This window comes from Capsicum annuum, chromosome 8 (assembly GCF_002878395.1).
Source record: "Capsicum annuum cultivar UCD-10X-F1 chromosome 8, UCD10Xv1.1, whole genome shotgun sequence".
Classification (NCBI taxonomy): Eukaryota; Viridiplantae; Streptophyta; class Magnoliopsida; order Solanales; family Solanaceae; genus Capsicum; species Capsicum annuum.
Window position 1 is genome coordinate 170,477,954 of NC_061118.1, and position 19,668 is coordinate 170,497,621.

General features: G+C 34.4%; 2 protein-coding genes across 2 annotated transcripts; both read right to left on the reverse strand.

Moving 5' to 3' along the window:
• Positions 1–4,921: 4,921 nt before the first annotated feature.
• Positions 4,922–6,252, reverse strand: LOC107840464 (nucleolin). The gene has a single exon (XM_016684330.2). The coding sequence runs from the start codon at positions 5,717–5,719 to the stop codon at positions 5,165–5,167; it is 555 nt and encodes a 184-aa protein (XP_016539816.2). The 5' UTR covers positions 5,720–6,252; the 3' UTR covers positions 4,922–5,164.
• An 838-nt stretch (positions 6,253–7,090) lies between these two features.
• On the reverse strand, positions 7,091–14,420 carry LOC107840465. The gene is made up of 11 exons (XM_047395179.1): positions 14,265–14,420; positions 14,067–14,164; positions 13,163–13,268; positions 11,661–11,759; positions 11,505–11,570; positions 10,303–10,419; positions 9,926–10,000; positions 9,066–9,168; positions 8,836–8,883; positions 7,746–7,867; positions 7,091–7,661 (listed from the first exon to the last, which is right to left on the reverse strand). The coding sequence occupies exons 1-11, from the start codon at positions 14,331–14,333 to the stop codon at positions 7,569–7,571; spliced, it is 996 nt and encodes a 331-aa protein (XP_047251135.1). The 5' UTR covers positions 14,334–14,420; the 3' UTR covers positions 7,091–7,568.
• Positions 14,421–19,668: the final 5,248 nt, after the last annotated feature.

Genomic DNA, 19,668 nt, shown 5'->3' on the forward strand with positions numbered 1-19,668 from the left:
AATAGGAGTCTTTTGGTATATCAATGAAACATTTTGACACTTTATAGAATGGAAACAACTTCGTTGGTAACGTAGAATAATACATGTTTTTGGACAACCTCGGAATCTTACTTGATGGAACATTGGTGTTTTCATGCCAAAGAACATTGTTAGAGTATGCCTTACATACCTCGTTGTAGATTCAGATACCAATTCAACACAACTTCCCGCCTTTACAAATCACTTATCTACAATGAAATGTTTGGCATCTAGTATTAGCAACCCAACACCACAATTCTCTTCCATAATTCCATACTACCAATATTTGCAAAACATTCCAAAAACCAACTTGAACAATAGGTTTATGTGTGTATATATATATAATCATCATTTCAATACCACATCATCAATACTACATCATCACCCCAAATTCCTTCACAATTTAACATAATCCAACCATGCACAAGAATAATCCAACATCATTTCCAATCATCTTTCAACAACAATCAAATAACATACTTCTTATGCTCACATGCATATATACATACACATATCCATATAAATAACACCAACATAATTTACATCCTTACCAAAAAAATGGCCCTTTTGATCTCGAAGTCCTGTTGGCACAAATAAAGGGTGCTTCTCGAAGCCCTTGAGACGGTGAACACAACTACGGAATCAATTTGGATTTTCTACGGTTGAATCACAAGATAATTGGAGTTGAAATTTGGCTAGGGTTTCTTAGTTTCAATAACTTGATGATGATTGATAGATATGAGACTAATTATATGTATATAATGACCAATTTTCGTCCATGAGGTGATGGAAAATGACCATATTGCCCTTAAAAATTTAATTAAATCCGAATCTGTCCATGGTGGACTGTTTTGATAGGCTAAAGTAAATCGGCCATAACTCTTTGCTCCGATATTGGATTTGGGTGAAATTGGTATCGTTAGAAAGATAATTCAAAGGTCTTTCATTTAATATAAATTAATCCACCCAGTTCGTCCTGTACAAGTAGTTATGATCGTTTGAAGTTGACCCTAAAAATCTGTTTTGAGAGGCTGAAGTAAAACGAGTATAACTCCTTACTCAGATGTTGGATTTGGATGAAACCAATTTCATTGGAAAGAAGACTCAAAGATCTTTCTTTTGATATATGGTAGCTCAACCAGTTCATTATATTTAGGGAGTTATGATCGTTCAAAGTTGACCCAAAAAACTGGCAGGCCTCAGTAGTTTTCCTGCACATTTACTGTTCACATCCCGGCCACCGTTTTAAAGTTTCGAACGTGCTCGCTTATATCCGAAACTTATCCGTTTTTGGAAATCTTTATATCGTTGGAAAGCTTATTCAATAATCTTCGTATGGAACCATCGACGGGAAAATTCCGATATAAATAAAGTCGATTCCTATACACCTATAATCAAACTATACACTTGAAACCATCTCAAAATAATCAATACTCATACTTAAACTCATATATACCTAACTTAGGATCAATACATATACCCCAACACATATAACAATGACTAATGCACGCAATTAAGTACGGGGTGTTACATAATGTTGAAGTTGTTGTGCCTAAATACAGATTCTTGTATCCGAAATACATAAAAAATAACAGGAATTACTAGGAATTTTTTAGCCCAGCAAGTTGCTCCATCAATTATTTAACCCCTTCTTGTACTTGTTACTTTAGCCAAGATCAATCACCTTTGCTCATCAAAAGTCAACCAATAACCTGAGGAAAGATGCATAATACCTTTTTAAAATCATGTCCAATGACAATTCCAGAGCTTACTTCAACCTAAACCAAAGTTCTTTATTCCTTCTTGTGCAGCATCAAACCATCACCAACTAGTATAATACACAAAAAAGGTGGTGGTATTTGTGTGCAATTTTGTGTGGAAGTAGATGCCAAATGATTCCTTAACTTCACATCATGTCAACATTATCACTCATGATTACTTAAATCTTTTCACATAGTGACAACTGACAACTTCATCATAATATTATCATTTGGGCGTTCCTAATATTTTCCACTTCCATCCGGTTCTCTACCGCCATACTACTTTTTAATTGGTGATTGTTGAGTGATGTGTACTCTCTAGGTTATAAATGATTCTATTAAATTGAGAAAGCGAAACCTTTGAAATAACGTAAGGTTATTAATGACTCGTGAGTCAGTGGCAGGGCCAGTAATTTGATGAAGGGCATGCACATTTTATTCTCAACTACGTTAAGAGTGTGCAAAATTGAATATACACTCATGATGGTTAATATTTAACCTCTATTTACTACATAATTTTCCAGCAAAGGGTGTGCATCTGACCACCCTTCGCTAAAGGTGGCTCCGCTCATGTCGTGAGTGGCCGATCAGCCAATGATGCTTACCCTTTTTATCTCGGATCTTACATGAATACAGGATGCTTCGTATGCACCCTCCGTGAATACATGATGCATCCCACGTGAATATAGGATGCTTCATACGTTCTTTTTTTACTTCAACTTTCAAAATCGAAAGAGTGGAGCAAAACAAGTTCAAACCCTCCTTAGAAGCAAGATAACAATCACAAGCAAGTACAGCTGGTGTATCACTTTCAAAAACACCCAGAACAAATTAACCTTCACATCTTTCGCTGATGGAGAAATCTAGATCAAAAAGTAGCATAAGCACATGTGGATCCACCCTAATTATTAAACATATACATCCAACACTTCTACATAAAACATAGACAGTCATTAGTCTTCGCAAGATTTTTTTTCTTTCACAAGCTTTCAGAAGTGTTCTTTTCTCTGTGTTACTTGAGCCAATAGTCTTTCAAGAACAACCTTTGCACATTCACAAATATAGGGGTAATGCTGCGGACACACCATTCTCCCCAGGACATGGGATTACTCCGGGTACCTTCAAAAAGGTATGAGCAAGGCTGTGTATACACCACCCTCCCCATAACCCGCTTATGGAATTACGCAGGACAGTAGGAGTAAGGCTGCATAAATGCCCCAATCCACTTAGGGGACGTTGTTTGGTAGAAGAGATAAGGATAACTAATCCCGAGATTAATTTAGAAGAGAGCTTATCTTATGTTTGATTGGGACAAAATGCATGGGATAACTCATCCCGAGATTATAGTGTTTTTTTATCCCTTCTTGAGGGTGGGATAGCTAATCCTTATGAAATTACACTCAGCATGTTGATGTCATCGTCTCAAGAGTTCTATGTAAATTATGAACAACATAGAGGGTGTGTTTGGTAGAAAATATTTTCCAATTTTCTCATATTTGGTTGGCTTAAAGATTTTGGAAAATATTTTTCAAATCAATTTATTTTCCTCAATTCTAAGAAAAATGACTTCTCTTCGAAAAGTAAGAAAAACATTTTCCAAAACTCTCTTTCAACCTCATTCTTAAGTTGAAATATTCATACAATTCTCAAAATCACCCATCCCTACTTCGACCCTCAATCCCCCACCCCCACCCCGCCTTCTACCACCCTTATTAAAAATATATATTTTAAATTTTTTTCTTATCTCATCCCCTGACCAAAACCCAAACCCCTACTCTCCCTTTTAAAAAAAATTAATTTTTTAAAAAAAATTTAATTTTTTTTCTTACCTCCCCTACCCAACCTCCTCCCCCACCCCCTCTCAAAATAAATAAATTTTTTAAAATTAATTTTTTGAATTTTTTTAATTTTTTCCTTACCCCACCCTTACTCCCCTACCCCGACCCCCACCCCTTAATACTCCCAATTCATAAAAAATAATTCAAATTTTTTTCTTATCCCACTCTTTCTCCCCTACCCCACCCTCTAATAACCTCCCACCCTCCAAAAAAAAAAATTAATTTATTTTTAAAAAAATTATTTTCTTACCACACCCTTATTACCTATTTTGACCAACCCAACCCCCACGTACCAACCCCTCCAAAAAAATAATATTTTAAATTTATTTCTTAAAATAAATTCAAAACTTTTTTATTATTCCACCCTTTTTATCCTATTCGTTCTTATTATTTTTATTAAATATATAAAAATACTTTTAAAAAACATATAGTTATCCAATTTACATAACGAACACATGAACATAAGTAAGAATTTTCCCTTCAAAAAAAAAAATGTTTTTAATTTATTTCTTAAAATAAATTCAAAACTTTTTTCTTATTCCACCCTTTTTATCCTATTCATTCTTATTGTTTTTATTAAATATATAAAAATACTTTTAAAAAACATATACTTATCCAATTCTTATTGTTTTTATTAAATATATAAAAATACTTTTAAAAAACATATACTTATCCAATTTACATAACGAACACATGAATATAAGTAAGAATAACTTATTTTTCTAGAAAATATTTTTTCTTCTTCATATCAAAGAGACCCTAAAAAAAATATTTTTTGAGATCAAAAATTATTTTTTTTAAATGTATTTTTATGCTTTAGTTAAACACTAGAATAGTAAAATGTATTTTTTAAAAAATATTTTTTCAATCACCAACCAAATACTATAAAATATTTTTCAAAAAATATTTTTCATTCACCAACCAAAAAAAGGAAAAAGTAAGAAAGGACATATCTTTTAGGAAAACATTTTCCTTCATACCAAACACACCCAGAGAGTTCCTTATGGTTGAGATAAACTCCATAAAGATAGATGCAAAAATCAATATAAAAGCAACTTGGCAAATATAAAGAGAGAAGCACATTGTCACCATAAAGAAAAGAGCCCAAGTAATTCATAATTCAATTGAGCAACAAGGTTAGTATCTTATAAGGGAACCAATTCCAAATGGATTATCATTTCCACCAAGAACTCTTTTCTAAAGTCAAATAAACAACAACAATAAACAACATACTCAGCTTAGTCCCACAAAATGAAAGTTAAATATGACATTAGACAAATAAAACCAAAGGTAAAAGATTTGATCTTGAAATTCAAATTCAAATTGCATTAGATCAATTCAGTTATTTACATCCAAATCCAAGTAGACAACCTAAGCTTAAACAGCAAACATAAAAAGAGTTGCATATTAGATAACAACCTAATTCCACCAGTCTTAAATACATCAACAATGATTCCACAGTTAAATAAATCAACCTAAAACTTCCCATTATTTTTTGTTCACCATCCATGTTGAACTCGAACATGCAAATTGTTATTTACTTTAAACTTAACTGTGCTGCATACCAAATCCATGTTTGCCACGAACACATCCTGGCCTATTGAAAATATAAGGCCCCTTTTTCGATTTGTTCATCCTTGAACTTGCCCTTTTCCCCAATTTCCTTATCCTTTGTCTCTCAAATTTATCACTTAACCAATTTGGCACCAATTCATCATCCAAATCATCGTCATAATCTTCTTCGTCCTCGTCTTCCTCTTCCTCCTGATCATCATCATGATAATCAAATCCTACATTGCAAACAACCAATGCACCAATTGTTCTAATAGGCAACGGAGATTGCGGTTCCGATTTCATAGAAATATCCGAAGATGGTGACCCAATTTCACATGCGTCATCTTCTTTTACCATCAATTCATCATCATCATCATCAGTGTGATCAGTAAAAGAGTAGCTGTCTTCATGTTCATCATCAGAAGGGTTAACAAATTCCCATGAAGACAAATCTTCAAACAAATCATGGCCGTCCATCTTTGCTTCAGATCTGGTAACCATTGTAGCTGATTTTGAAATTTTGAGATCTTTTCCTAGGATTCTCAACATATTTGCTTTGATTTTTTTTATTTTTTTTTGGAGTTTGTATTGGACTTTACTTGTGGAGAAGTTTTTTTTTTAAAAAAATTTAATTGTGTGAAGGAGGAGAAAAGGTTGTGTTATACAAGTAATAAGGAGAGCAGTTTACGTGACGTGGCAGTTTTGTTATGCCACGTGTTTTGTTTGCTGCATTTCTATTGGTTCAGTTACGTGTCGTTTGCTAGGGAATATGTGGAACGGTGTCGTTTAATGGAATAAACCGAAATGATGAGATGGGATATCCAATACGGTAGCGTTTTAGCTTGAAACGCAAAGCAATACAAACCAAACAAATTTTTCTTCTAGTAGGATTTAGATATGTTTGACCCAAGAAATGTGGAGGCAATGATAGGGAAAAAAAAGATTTTACTTAAGTGGTGTAAATAATTTGGATATTTTTGATATTATAATGTAGAGCTTGTGGAGGGAATGATAGGGAAAAAAAGATTTTACTTATTAGTGGTGTAAATAATTTTGGATATTATAATGTAGTTAACATGTGGTAACCAATTGTTTGTTCTATGCTTTCAAATTCAAGTAATAATTAGTCTTAGAATACTACGAACGCATACTTTAATCGAATACGGTGTCGTTTTGACTCAGAAATGTGAAACCCAACAAGTTTTTCCTTCTAAAAAGTTGCTGGGTTAAGTAAACCCAAACGAAAGATAGTAGAAGAAATAATTAGGACATATATTGCTAATAATCAAGAAGAAACTTATGATTTGAATAATAATGTGGTATCCATATTATTAATTGGTAATATCTGCAAAGCGTTGAGAAAATACATATCACATCAGTAAAATCCGCCAACTAGCACAAGCATGAATTATAACTATGAATTCCACATACCTTGATTAGGCCTTAAAGTATGGATCCGAACAAAATCTACGAAATAATAAAGTTTAAATTTTGAATTTACATGCTCCATGACAGGATAGTGATGAAGTGTTTATGAATTATCAACATACTGTGTTATTTTCTTTAGATTGAACTTATATCCACTGAGTAAGCATAAGTAGTCTAAGTTGCATGTGAACTGACTCAACCACCACGGTTATCAAAAACACAGAAGGTGTGATAAGATACCGGCAAATACAACCAAGACACATGCAATTTAAGTTAAACGCAGCAGACACAACTGCATACACCAAGCAAGAACAACGTGGAATGAAGTAGCTAACTCTTACAACTGTGGAGCTGTTCAGCTTAGGAAAATACATTTGCGCTCAACAAAAAAAAATATATAGAGAAATTAGCTTCATATGTGACGAATCTACTGGTAACTAAATCAAACAGTTCCAAGCATGCAGTGAAGTCAACAGCTCAGTCGTCTAACTATGGAAGCCAAACCAATTGATTTATTTCATTAACATCGGACATGGACTACAGTTCCACCAGTTCACAACGGATAGATACAGGCCATGCTATCCAATTTAAAAATTGCAAAAACTGCAGAGCCACATTTCGGTATTGCACTCAGCAAAAATTGTCATTCCGGATTTACAGGTTAAAGAATGTACAAGGGACCAAACATGAGACACGAGAAGAGAAATTGAATAAAAACAAGACATGATTGGAGAAAGAAAAACAAAAAAGATGATATGATGATCGGACAAAAATGGAAGACGTTAAACACGATCAGCCACATCGTGGACGTCATAGCTCAGGGATGTGATTGTGGTTCTCAGATTGCTTATAAAGGCTGCGGCTCAGTAATGTATGGTAAAGAAGTGATAATATATGTCTGCATATCATCATGTTTTTCATATAAAGAATGTGGGCTTATGGTACCTCCAGGTGCAATTACTACCATGTTTCAACCTTGGAGTACTCTGACAATCTCCCCTGCTCTTGACTCAATACCTTTCAGATACTCAATCAGAACTCGCTGCTGGTACGAGCCACCCTCCTGAGAGAAAAACAGAGAGAGTAAACCATGTCAACAATCACTCAATGAATGCCAGAAAGCAAAAATCAACTACTGAATCCCTACCGTACGTATCAAAGTCCGTTCCATTCTCTTCTTAATAACAGCATACAATTCCTCAGGCGAAATATCACCTTTTCCAATCGTCAAGCCATCTAGCAAGAGCTTGTTCCATTCTTCCTCTGGTGCTGTATCAAAGAATAAGTGGATTTCGTGAGAGTCACAATCAACATTTGAAGCATTTGTAAAGTCAAAGTCAGAAGGAGGTGAAGGTTAATTTTGCACAGCTTTGCGGGTAAACAGACCGTAGAGAGTGAGTAAAAACTTCTCACACTCCACTAAGGGATATAAGTCATGTATGTCAATGCCAATGTTAACTGACAAACTCATTGCCTCTAGAGACTAATTGCCCCATCATTTGCCCCTAAAAATATGCATTTTACCTTTGTGGTATCTGAAACTACTGTTATCTTCATGTGAAGAGTTAGAGCAGTACCCTCTGAGGATTAGTCTCCACCCCCAACCATTAACTTGTCACATGATGTATTATGTTAATTACTGTAAAACAATGACCTTGATATGGTGCACGAACTCAAACCTATGACACAACCTGACCTCCATTAACGATAACAACAACAACAACATGCCCAGTGTATTCCCACATAGTGGGGTCTGGGGAGGGTAGAGTGTACGCAGACCATACCACTACCTCAAGTGAAGTAGAGAGGCTGTTTCCGATAGACCTCCGGAGAGGCTGTTTCCGATAGACCCCCGGCTTAGAACCGATAACCCTCCATCCCATTAACGAAGACTCAAAAACTCTCCATGTTAAAATGTGGTTGCTGAGCAGATCATCCATTTCCATCCCACCCAGATAGTTTGCTTATTATGCCTCATATCTCAGTTTTTTCTTTCTCTTGCTCCGTGTTATCTATGAGGCTTTATCAGTGTCTGAAATACATCCCTTTGATGGCAAACAGGGAAGGCAACCCATGAAAGTATTAGGCTTGCACATGAGAGGTATGTTAAAAACATGATTAACAAATACAAGTGGTGTCATCTCTAACAACTTAAACTCCTAGATAAGGTGGTTTCACAGTTCGACAAGTATGAATCCTTGATGCCGGTTTATAATAAGCTCGCAACTGAGAGATACCTTTGATAATGGTCTCCAGAAACTGTTCAGCTTTCAACACTTCATTTCCTGCACCAGAAGCAAAGCAGGGATTTGTAACTACAAATTCTTGTTTTCAGATTGAGCATGCCAGCACAGCAATACAGACTATGCTTCCCAGTTACAAAGGATTTATCCAAATGGCCTATAAATTAACAGAACTTGTTCATCTCTTGAAGATTAAGTGAAATGGATTTAAGCAATAAAGAGACCTTTTTTTGCATAACTTCGCTTTGACAGCAATCTGGAAGCATACAATTGCAAAACCTTTTGTAACATAGCTTCAAGTCCTGGCTTGTCCCCATCTTTTTTAGCCTACACAGTGAAGACTCAGTACTATTATCCATTGTCTGTGAAATAAACTGCATTATAGTGATCATTCCTCATAAAACGCATTCCGCTTGTGACATAAAATCATTGTGTTGCTAAATCACGCTTAAAATCATTTACAGAAAGGAACATAATGATGCATCAAGATAATGTATTAACTGAATAGGAAGAAGAACAAGTTTCAAAAATAATGAGGGGTATTAAGGAAGTCGTCAGGGAACTGCAATAAAATTTGAGGAAGTGAGTCTACGAATGAAGAAGTATTAGGAGGAGGCCATGGCGGGATAGGGAGACCATTTCTATTTTCAAACTACCGTTTGTTTCAGTTTGAAAAAGAGAACTCATAACAGTAGACCAGCAGGGAGGAGTATGGTAGCTAGGAAACTACATCCAGATAACTAGTTACAACTCTTTAATTCCTCAGAAATTGAAAAGACATATGCTCCATTTCGACATTCCTTTTGTCCATTACTGTTAAAGTCATTTTGTTTATCAGGCATGTGTCTCTAGCTGCCCCAACAGGTTGCTCTCTTGCATACATGAAAGGTAAAAGAGTGAATTCGGGGGTCCAAGTTAGAATCTTCAATTTCGAAGAAGTTTCCGGTGTCAATGGTAATGTTTCTTCCAGAAGAGAGAAAGAAAAGGAACATTAAAATAAATGACAATGTCAGCACACAAAGATCTAGAGTAAACTTAACCAAAAAAGAGAACTAGGCATTCAAATTAACTCAAACAGACTCACTTGCCGCAGCTGTGCATTGACTTCTGCGAGGAACCCTTCATCAAGTTGGCCTTCTTGCTCCCTTAGATTTATTTCCTGAATGTTGCAGAAAACAAAAACACCAACAACAAATAGACATAAACCATACAAGAATCATACAAAGGAAAGAAATTCTATGTACAATAAACTATATGAACACTAAATAGAACTCTAGCATAGTTTTATTTCCCGATAAATGAGAACTCTAGCATAGTTCTATTACTCAATCTCCTCCTTGCTCCCCCTTACTTTCGAATTATGAGAAGATGATGTTCACTTCAAATCTTTACTCTGGCATGGAATTTCAAAAGAATTCACTGTGAAAACTGGCTCAAATAAGACAGGATGACAAGACATACTTTCTCCATAAGATTGAGAGCCTCAGGATCCCTAAGAGGCCAAGAAATTTCTTCCACTTCATCAACCACAGGTTTTAGGATTGCTTTGAGCACGTCAGTAGATGCCTCTATCTTTTCCTGCAGGGAGACAGGAAATGCCATTAGAAACCTTCTGCTGCTCATATGAAATATATAGCATAAAAGTATTACTGTTTTGGTCATAAGCACCAAATGAACCTTCTACTATGTGGCAGGGTAAATGAGGGTTGAGAATAGAAAGAGAAGAAAAAGAAAGAAACATGCTATCTGTGTGGAGATGTGACGAAGATGGAAGAAGACTAATAACTCGTCCAATACTCAAATCTTATCAATTATCACATGGAACTACTCAAGAAATTTCTTTTGTTAGCTTTGCTATTCGTTATTTTTCATTGACCATGTGGCAAATACAAGGTATGTCTATTGCAAGATATAGGACTTGAGTCCCACATCTATTAGAAATGTTCTGATGTGGGGTTTATATAGCTTTGGGATCTCGCACCTTAATAGCTAGCTTTTGGAGTGTGGTTCTCCCTGGCCACCCACCACCCCCGGTACCAGGGAAGGTGATGCCGGTATTGCAGCGTTCGCCTGGGGCTAGCAATATCTAGCGCACATCCAGTCATGGGTGCCTGGGAACCTGACTCTAAAATGGCTACCTACTTGTGGTAGAGTGGAAGCTACCCAGTGTGGAGCCATCAAGGACGACGGATGCGGAAAGTGGTGGCTTGTTATTTGTCCATTGCAAGGTAGGGACTTGACTCCCACATCGGTATAGAAATGTGCTAATGTGGGGTTTATATAGGTTTGGACTGTCCGCTTTAATAGCTAACTTTTGGAGTGTGGTTCTCCCTGGTTTGCATCAGATCTCAACAATGGCGTGGATTTTTCCATGGGACTTCACACCAAAAAATAGGAAAATCCTGAACGATTTCTTCTCATTGTTCATCTCCATCTCTTCAATAACACGTGTAGACCTTAGTCTTATGCTAAAGAGAAGTTACTTGTGATCAGCTAGGCACCGAAAATACATATACCGATTTCTTCTCATTGTTCATCTCCATCTCTTCAATAACATGTATAGACCTTAGTCTTATGCTAAAGAGAAGTTACTTGTGATCAGCTAGGCACCAAAAATACATATACTTGTTATGTTTAGTTCAGAAGGGAGATGGAATATATACATTTGTCTTGTGAACAAGACGATCTACGATGTTCATTACTGTCAATGCCAGCTCTTCATAGTCTTTCTGTAAAAGAAAGTCAACAAAGCTTATACTGCAACTTGAAAGAAGTTACGAAGCATAAACCACTGAAAATAATAAGAAATGGAACCATGCTTTGTCATCGTCGGATTTGCAGGTGTCTGCTCTAGCTGCAAGTCTTATCCAAAAGCTCTCGTTGAAAGCGAGAACGTTCTCCACAACTAGCTGTGGCAGCTGCACCATAATAGAAGGATAAAAGTTCACTTTCATCAATGTAGATCAAAGTTCAGATAGAGAAATTGTCCCAATTTTATGACTAGTATAGCTATCTATCTCATAGATCATTAAGGGTCTCACTGCATGTACAGAATCACAACAATAAAGAGCTTATCATGACAATCAAACCTATAATTCACCAAATTAAACTACACAAGAACAAAGGCTACACAGGTTGATCCTAACTAGGCACACCGTATGGGAAAGGAGGGCTTGACCTGCATTCCCCAACTTAGAGACAGAAACAAATTAATTGATATAACAGAACTGGCAATCACACCAGCATCATCTAGACTGACTACAACATTGCATGCAATAGAATGCAGGTAGATGAAGAGAAGTGAAACTTAAAACTACTGTAGGTACACAGTAGATTTTCCCTATTAGCTATCTTACCAACTAATCACCAGTGGCCCCTTAGAATGTTTTAAGTGAATGCAAATCAGAGGCATGTTATATAAGAACTGGCACAAAGCAATCATTCTGGTTTTCATCGAGTAATTATTGGTCTTACTGCGGTGATATTTTACAGCTATACATCTGATGGTAGAATTACCTTTCTACTTGTGGTCTTATTAATCATTACTCTAAAGTAAATTATTAGTTCACACTTCCCAGCATTGATGCCAATCCATAACAAATCTGAAACTCAATAAGCTAATCTGAGTTACTTAGGTTTCACGAGGAGATCATTTTAGGAAGTGGATAAACTGATAAACTAGTGGCTCATAGTCCAATAAAGATCTTCCCCCATTGGGAAGAATTTGTAGTAAAAAGGTAAGCATCGGATATCCTTGAACTATATAATTAAGAATATTAATATGAACAGATGGAATGCAAAACATGTTTGATCTCCAAAATGTGATGCACTACGATAAAGATGATTATAATCTAAGAACGAGAGAAAGCATGAATGGACCAAGGAGAAACCATGGTTCAAATATCAAGGAAAAATCCATGAAGTGAATTTTTCTCATTTGTCTGAGCCTTGGTGAATAGAGTTAACATAATACACACTAATGGGTCGTTTGGTTGGAAAACAAGTTATACGGGGATTAATTATCCCCGGATTATCTATCCCATCCTCAAGGTGGGATAAAAATAACACTACAATACCGGGATAACTAATCCCTGAATGAGTTATTCTCTGTATTTTATCCCAACCAAACACGGAATACGCTCATCCTAAAATTAATCCTGGGATTAGTTATCCCTTATCCCTTGTACCAAAAGAGCCCTAATAGGAGGTAACACGTACGCCGTGGATTAGCCAAGGTGTGCGTAAGTTAGCCCGGACACGACCATTATAAATATGCATGTAGGAAAAAGTCCTGAAGAAAATTGTGAGCAAATCTACTTACTTCCTTATCAGTTGCCTCCCTCAGTGTATCTATAAGCCTATCCACCTCCACCGTCTTTTTGAAAGATTCCTCAGCATCTTTACTGACTGCACATATGAAATTTCTCCTGCTTAACATACCCAAACAGTTAACTTGATGACCAGTAGGTCACGTACTACAAAATAGAAACGTAGTTGCACATCACTAAATTATCTTTACTAGCACAGACTATTTTATGGGAAACTTAATCACTATGTCTGCTGGGAGAAAGCATTTACGCCACGTAGCCCAATGTAAACTACTGAACAATACTATACCCTGCTTACATATTTGTGTATAATAAGTACCTTTTATAAACAATATAAACTTTTATACAAAGTTGACACATTTTGTATAATGCTTCCACAAGTATAATGTTGTATACTACTATTGTTTATTGGGCTACGTAGCTTAATGTTTCATTCTTCATTTCTTGCTCATAATCCAGAAATATAATACCCCTTTGTCTCATTTTATAAGGCACTATTACTTTATTACTTTACATTGTTTGGATGGTTGTTACATGTTTTTTCATAATGTATTGTATAGTACTCTATTGTTTTAATGAATACCAACCATTTGAAGGATAAACCTACATTTCAGTAGGGTATGGCAAACAGCTACTATAAAAAGGCAGCGTAAATTATAAAATAGGATTATGAAATAATAAGTAAAGACAAAATAAGAAAAAGAAAAGGTAACTACGCGGCCGTCACACAAAATAGAACTTTTCCGCATTAGCTAACAATAGATTTAATGATACGATACAATAAATTTAAGTGAAAAAGGTTGTATTTAAACTAACAATACAATAGGAAGCAACCATCCAAACAAGCTGTTAAGAGTTATTAAGAGATTTTGAATAAAAGAATTTTTTTTCCCCAACCTCTTGCTGAATTGCCATGAACCCATTAAAGATATTGAATAACTTTTGTTAATGTGAATCCCCGTTTGCCCAATTCTCATTGTTCCATGCAAGTAACACTGCATTTGAAAAAAAAAAAAAAAAAGACGAAGCAGCAATGAATCATTAAAAAATTTTACAGTTAAAATGATTGGAAGTTGAAAATGCGAGAAAAAGTACCGAATAGCGGTGTGAATTTGAAGGAATTAGTCGATTAGCAAGTGGGTTTGTTGACAAAATAGTTGCCATTTTCGAGCTTGATTTTTTTTTTGGTATAGTGTTTTTGATTTACGGTGTTTTAAGGAATGGCGGGAGAGAGGCTGAGAGGGAGACACATAGCCAAACGTTACGCTTCTCATCTCCCCGTTACCCGGGCCCACGCCCCCGACTATTATTGGGCTGGACTAAGTTGACCCATTATGGGCTTTTGGGTTCTTAATTATTCGTTAAAGTTTGGGCTTTAATAGCTAACGGTCATATGGCATCTAACCATAGACTATACAAACTAAGTTTATGAGTCGTGGGCTTTCAATATTCTTGAGCCCACATTATGTTTCCTTTCAAATTTTTGACCAACCAATTATAAAAAAAAAAATATAATTAACACAAATACCAACACTTTTGGAAGTAATTACAACATTTTCTCTTTTTTAATTACTTTACTCTCTCTATTAATATACATAACATAGCCGACATATACATAACATTCTGTGTATATGTTGGTATATTTGTAATATGTTTTGAGAGTTGAGATTTTTTGTAATATTGATAATATAAGTTGTGTATTTGTGTAATTTTTAGTAAAAAAATAATATATATATATATATATTTAATTTTTTTTCTTTGTGATAAAAAATTTTCTCCATGTTGAACACACCTTTAAAATAGGAGTCTGATATTTGGTATAAATTTGAATTAACACTTTTAAAATAGGAGTATAAATTTGAATTCATTGAAACAAAAGTGATAGCTAGATTGTTCGTCCAAACTTGGGCGAATTCCACTAACCATTACGATATTTCATCCATTTTGTCGACTTACTAAAAAAAAAATTAGGTGGTTCGTCAGGGTCCAAGCGAACTCCAATTTCAATATTTTGTTTTTGTAATTTGCCAAGTGAGGGGCGAACCATGGCCAAATATAAGTTTAGACTTTATTCTTTTCTTCTGCTTATAAAAGAGCATATATGTTCTTGTACTGACAGTCAAAAAAGAGCACCCCAAATTTAGCTTGAATTTTCCTTCGTAAAAAAAATATTTGTAGTTTAGTTTGAACTTCCTCTCATTAAAAAAAATAATAACAGAAATCGTTAGAGTGTTATTTATATTAGGGATGTTGTAATTGTGTTTGAAACTAATTCGATTAGATATAGTCCCCCTCTTAAGCGGTTTGATAATTTCAAATCATCCTTAAATACAATCATCTTGTATATGTTTTTAGGAGTAAATTGAATATACGTGATCTTAAACTTTTGATTGTTATACGATTAATGAATATTTATTTTTGTAGTCACATGGTAGACTAGTGGAATTGTATCAAAGAATTCAACACACTATTCAAAAATGAAGAACCAACCAATAATGAGTTTGAACCAATCAATATTTCTAAATGTTTCTTTCCAAGAACAAAATATTTTTCTTTCATTATACTGAGTGGTCTACTTTCCTCTACCTACATATTTTGTTGATTTAAGAAAATAAAGGGAAAAAGAAGTGGGGAAAAAATTAGAAAAACATATGGTTTCAACTTTCTAGTACATTGCATATGGCCCATAGGCATCACTTTTGATCCTCAAAATCCAGTTCCATGTGAGAAAGCATTAGAAGTTGGAAATTTAAAAGCATTAAATTAATTTTTCAAAATATGTCATATCCACCATCATCACTTTTTTTCAAAATTTATATATTATAAAGATATTTTATGATACTTTTGTTCCTTATCTTGTTAGTTCTCATCCAATCAATGAGTTTCTACCAGTTGTATATCTACAATTTTTAAATATTCTAAGTTTTTCTTCTAAGATGTTCTAAAGATCTCATCCATATCCCAATCCTGAAAAAGTGTAATTTGTCATTTACTGCTTATTACTTCCCCACCAAGTACCTTTTAAAATAAGGGTCGTTTGATCATGAATATTTTTTTCTTTTTTTAGAAAAAAAAATTTGAAGTTGAAAATTATGATATTTGGCCATAAAATTTTAAAAAATAATTTTGGAATAAAATTCCAAAAACGGAAAACAACTTTTTGAGTGTTTTCCTTTTTTTCCACTTCTAATTTTAAGTTCCATTATTATTACATATAACCCCAATCTTTAAATTTTTACACAAACCCCTCTTATTAACTAAATTTCATAATTTTTTTAAAAAGATCAAATCCAATAAAATAATTAATTCAAGTGAAAATAATTAAGAATTTTCATCAACAAATTTAAGAACATATAAAATATATTTATATCTATCAATCATATTTATCAAACTATATTTTTCTCTATTTAATCAATTATGGTTAGATAAACTTATTTAGCTCGTGCTTGCGATATTTTTGTTTAAATTTTAGAAGAATAACAATCATAATAATTAGTTTGTTGTTAATTATTTTCTCAACATTTGGTAGTATGTTAGTAGGTAAATTAGTAGTTGGGTGATTTTGATAATTTTTAAAAGTTGAAGGCATAAAATCCTATTTAAAAAAGTTTTTTCAAAAGTCTAAAAAAAAATATTTCAAAAAGACATGGTCAAACACAACTCTAACTTCATCTTCAACTCCAACTCTAACTCCAACTCCGAAAAAAAATGAAGTAAATTTCATCACCAAACGGCTACTAATAGTAATAAAAACACATCTTTTCTATGAGAATATTGAATATAATTATTCTTTGTCCAACCTTTCCACCCACTCCACGGAGAAGATGATTAATTAATACGCCAACATTTACAGCTATATGGAGGATTTAATAAGCTAACAGTTTGCAACAATTAATGATGGGGGCTAGCTAGCTAGCTTATCATACACTCAAGGTGGAAAAACTAATTTTCTATTTGTTCACAAAGGTGGTGTTTGGATTGGGCATATTTGAATAATGTTGATCTTGTTATTAGGTTTGTGAACAAAATTTTAACTTGATTAATTAAAAAAAGATATATTAAGATACATTTGTACTCTTACTAATATGTTGTTAAACAAAAAACAGAGAAGACACTCTTACCAAAATGGATTTTTTTTTAGAGAAAAAACATTATGAGCTCATCCAAGAGGGCTAATATTTCAAGATGGATACTCATATTAAAACCAATGATTCGTCAAGATGCACATGAAATTAGCCAAGTATCTAGCACAGAGGTGATCCAAATCGTAAAACCGAGCCAACTTATAGACAAGAGGTTCATTGAATCTCCTTCGGTGAAAAATAATACTATTTATACATGATTAAATTTTTTTTTTTTTTATGTTTATATAGTAAATATTGAACTCGAGAATACAAAAAAGAAATTCAGAGTTATACGATAGTGATTGATTAAACTTACAAAAAAGGCCAAGTTGGCAACAAGGCTCAAACCTAGGCATATTGGGTGTAATTAACACCCTTGTGCCACGTGAACAACAAGCCACTTTGGTTGATTGAGCGGCAAGTTTATTATTTATATACCACATTATATATATATTCACTTTATATATAGAGTTTCTGTTGAAGTCTGCGGGTGGCGTGCCACCCAGAACCCTTAATAGATCTGCCCCTGATCTAGCATGGGGCTAGACTTATTGCAGTTGTTCGTGTACAAGTTGAATTACTACTTTTACTAGCTCGTAGCTTGGAGATGCATATGCATAAAAAGATTGTTTAAGATCAGATGATATACTATATGAATAATGAATGATATCTTCAGATAAACGAAATCATGGTAATGAAGTTTGAGATATAAATATTTGAGTGAAGCAAAAAATTCAATATTGATAATCGGAAAGAAACGAAAGTTGACATATAATGTGAAGATATCAATGTGGTATCTTGAGAAATTACAGTATAGTAATGAGTGAAAAATGAGTAATTTCAACTTTTGGAATCGATTCTTTTAAGAAAATAAACTTTTGCCTCAGTTTTCTTTTATTCTGGATAATTTGAATTTCTTTTAGTTGGACCGAACCCCTGAGTAAGGCTGCCTACGTATCTTGTCATAGAAAGAATCGGTCAAACGTAGTTCAGGCAAATTTCTTTTGCTTGATTTTGAATTTTTGATTTTTTTTTTCACTTTAATTTGATTCCAAAAGAGATGTACGAAGAAAGATAAAAACTCAAAAGGGGTAAGCAATGGTTGATACATTATTCGGATAGTAGAACAAAATGCCTTCATCATTTCAATCTTTTAAAATACAAATATAAAACGTACATAATGTAATTGTACATGAATATCATACATAATATCTTTTAACTGCATCAGCATTGACCGGCATTCCTTCTATTTTGCCTTCTATATCAGTCAAATATAACTCGCCATAACACTTTCTTCACCATGAATGGTCCATGCCAATTAGAAGAAAATTTTCTTTTGGCTTCAATCTGATGGGGTAGGATGCGTGTTAGTACTAACTGACCAATTTCAAAATGTGTGTGACGCACTTTTTTGTTATATGCTCGTGCCATTCTTTTCTGATATAGTTGTCCATAACATACTGATGTTAATATTTTCTCATCAATCAAGCTTAATTGCTCCAAACGAGTCTTGACCCATTGGTCATCATTAATTTCAGCTTCTACAACTACTCGGAGAGATGGAATTTCAATCTCTGCAGGTATAACTGCTTCAGTTCTGTACACTAACAAGTAAGGAGTTGCACCAATTGAAGTCCAAACTGTAGTACGATAACCCAACAAAGCAAAAAGTAACTTTTCATGCCATTGTCTGAAACCCTGCACCATCTTGCGGAGTATTTTCTTCAAGTTCTTGTTGGCAGCTTCTGCAGCCCCCTTTGCCTTTGGGCGATAAGGAGTTGAATTTTGATGCATAATCTTAAATTGTTGGCTCACTTCTTACTTCAAATGCCTGTTGAGATTTGCAGCATTATCTGTGATAATTATCTTTGGAATGCTAAATCGACAAATGATGTTGGAATGAATAAAATCAACTACCGCTTTCTTGATCACTGACTTGAAAGTCACTGCTTTCACCCACTTCGTAAAATAATCAATGGCTACCAAGATGAACCTCTGTCCATTCGAGGCCTTCGGTTCAATTGGTCCAATTACGTCCATTCTCCAAGCCACAAAAGTCCATGAAGCAGTCATTGTATGTAACTCAGATGGAGGAGAATATATCAAGTCCCCGTGTACTTGACATTCATGACATTTACGAATGAAACTGATGGAATCTCGCTCCATGGTGAGCCAATAATAACCTGCTCGGAGTATTTTCTTTGCCAAGACATACCTACTCATGTGTTGTCCACAAATGACAGAATGTACTTCAGTCATAATTTTCATAATTTTTTAAGCTTCTTTAGCATCTACACACCTCAAAAGTCCCAAATCAGGAATCCTATTATACAAGATTCCTCCACTTAGAAAAAATCCACTAGATAAACGTCGAA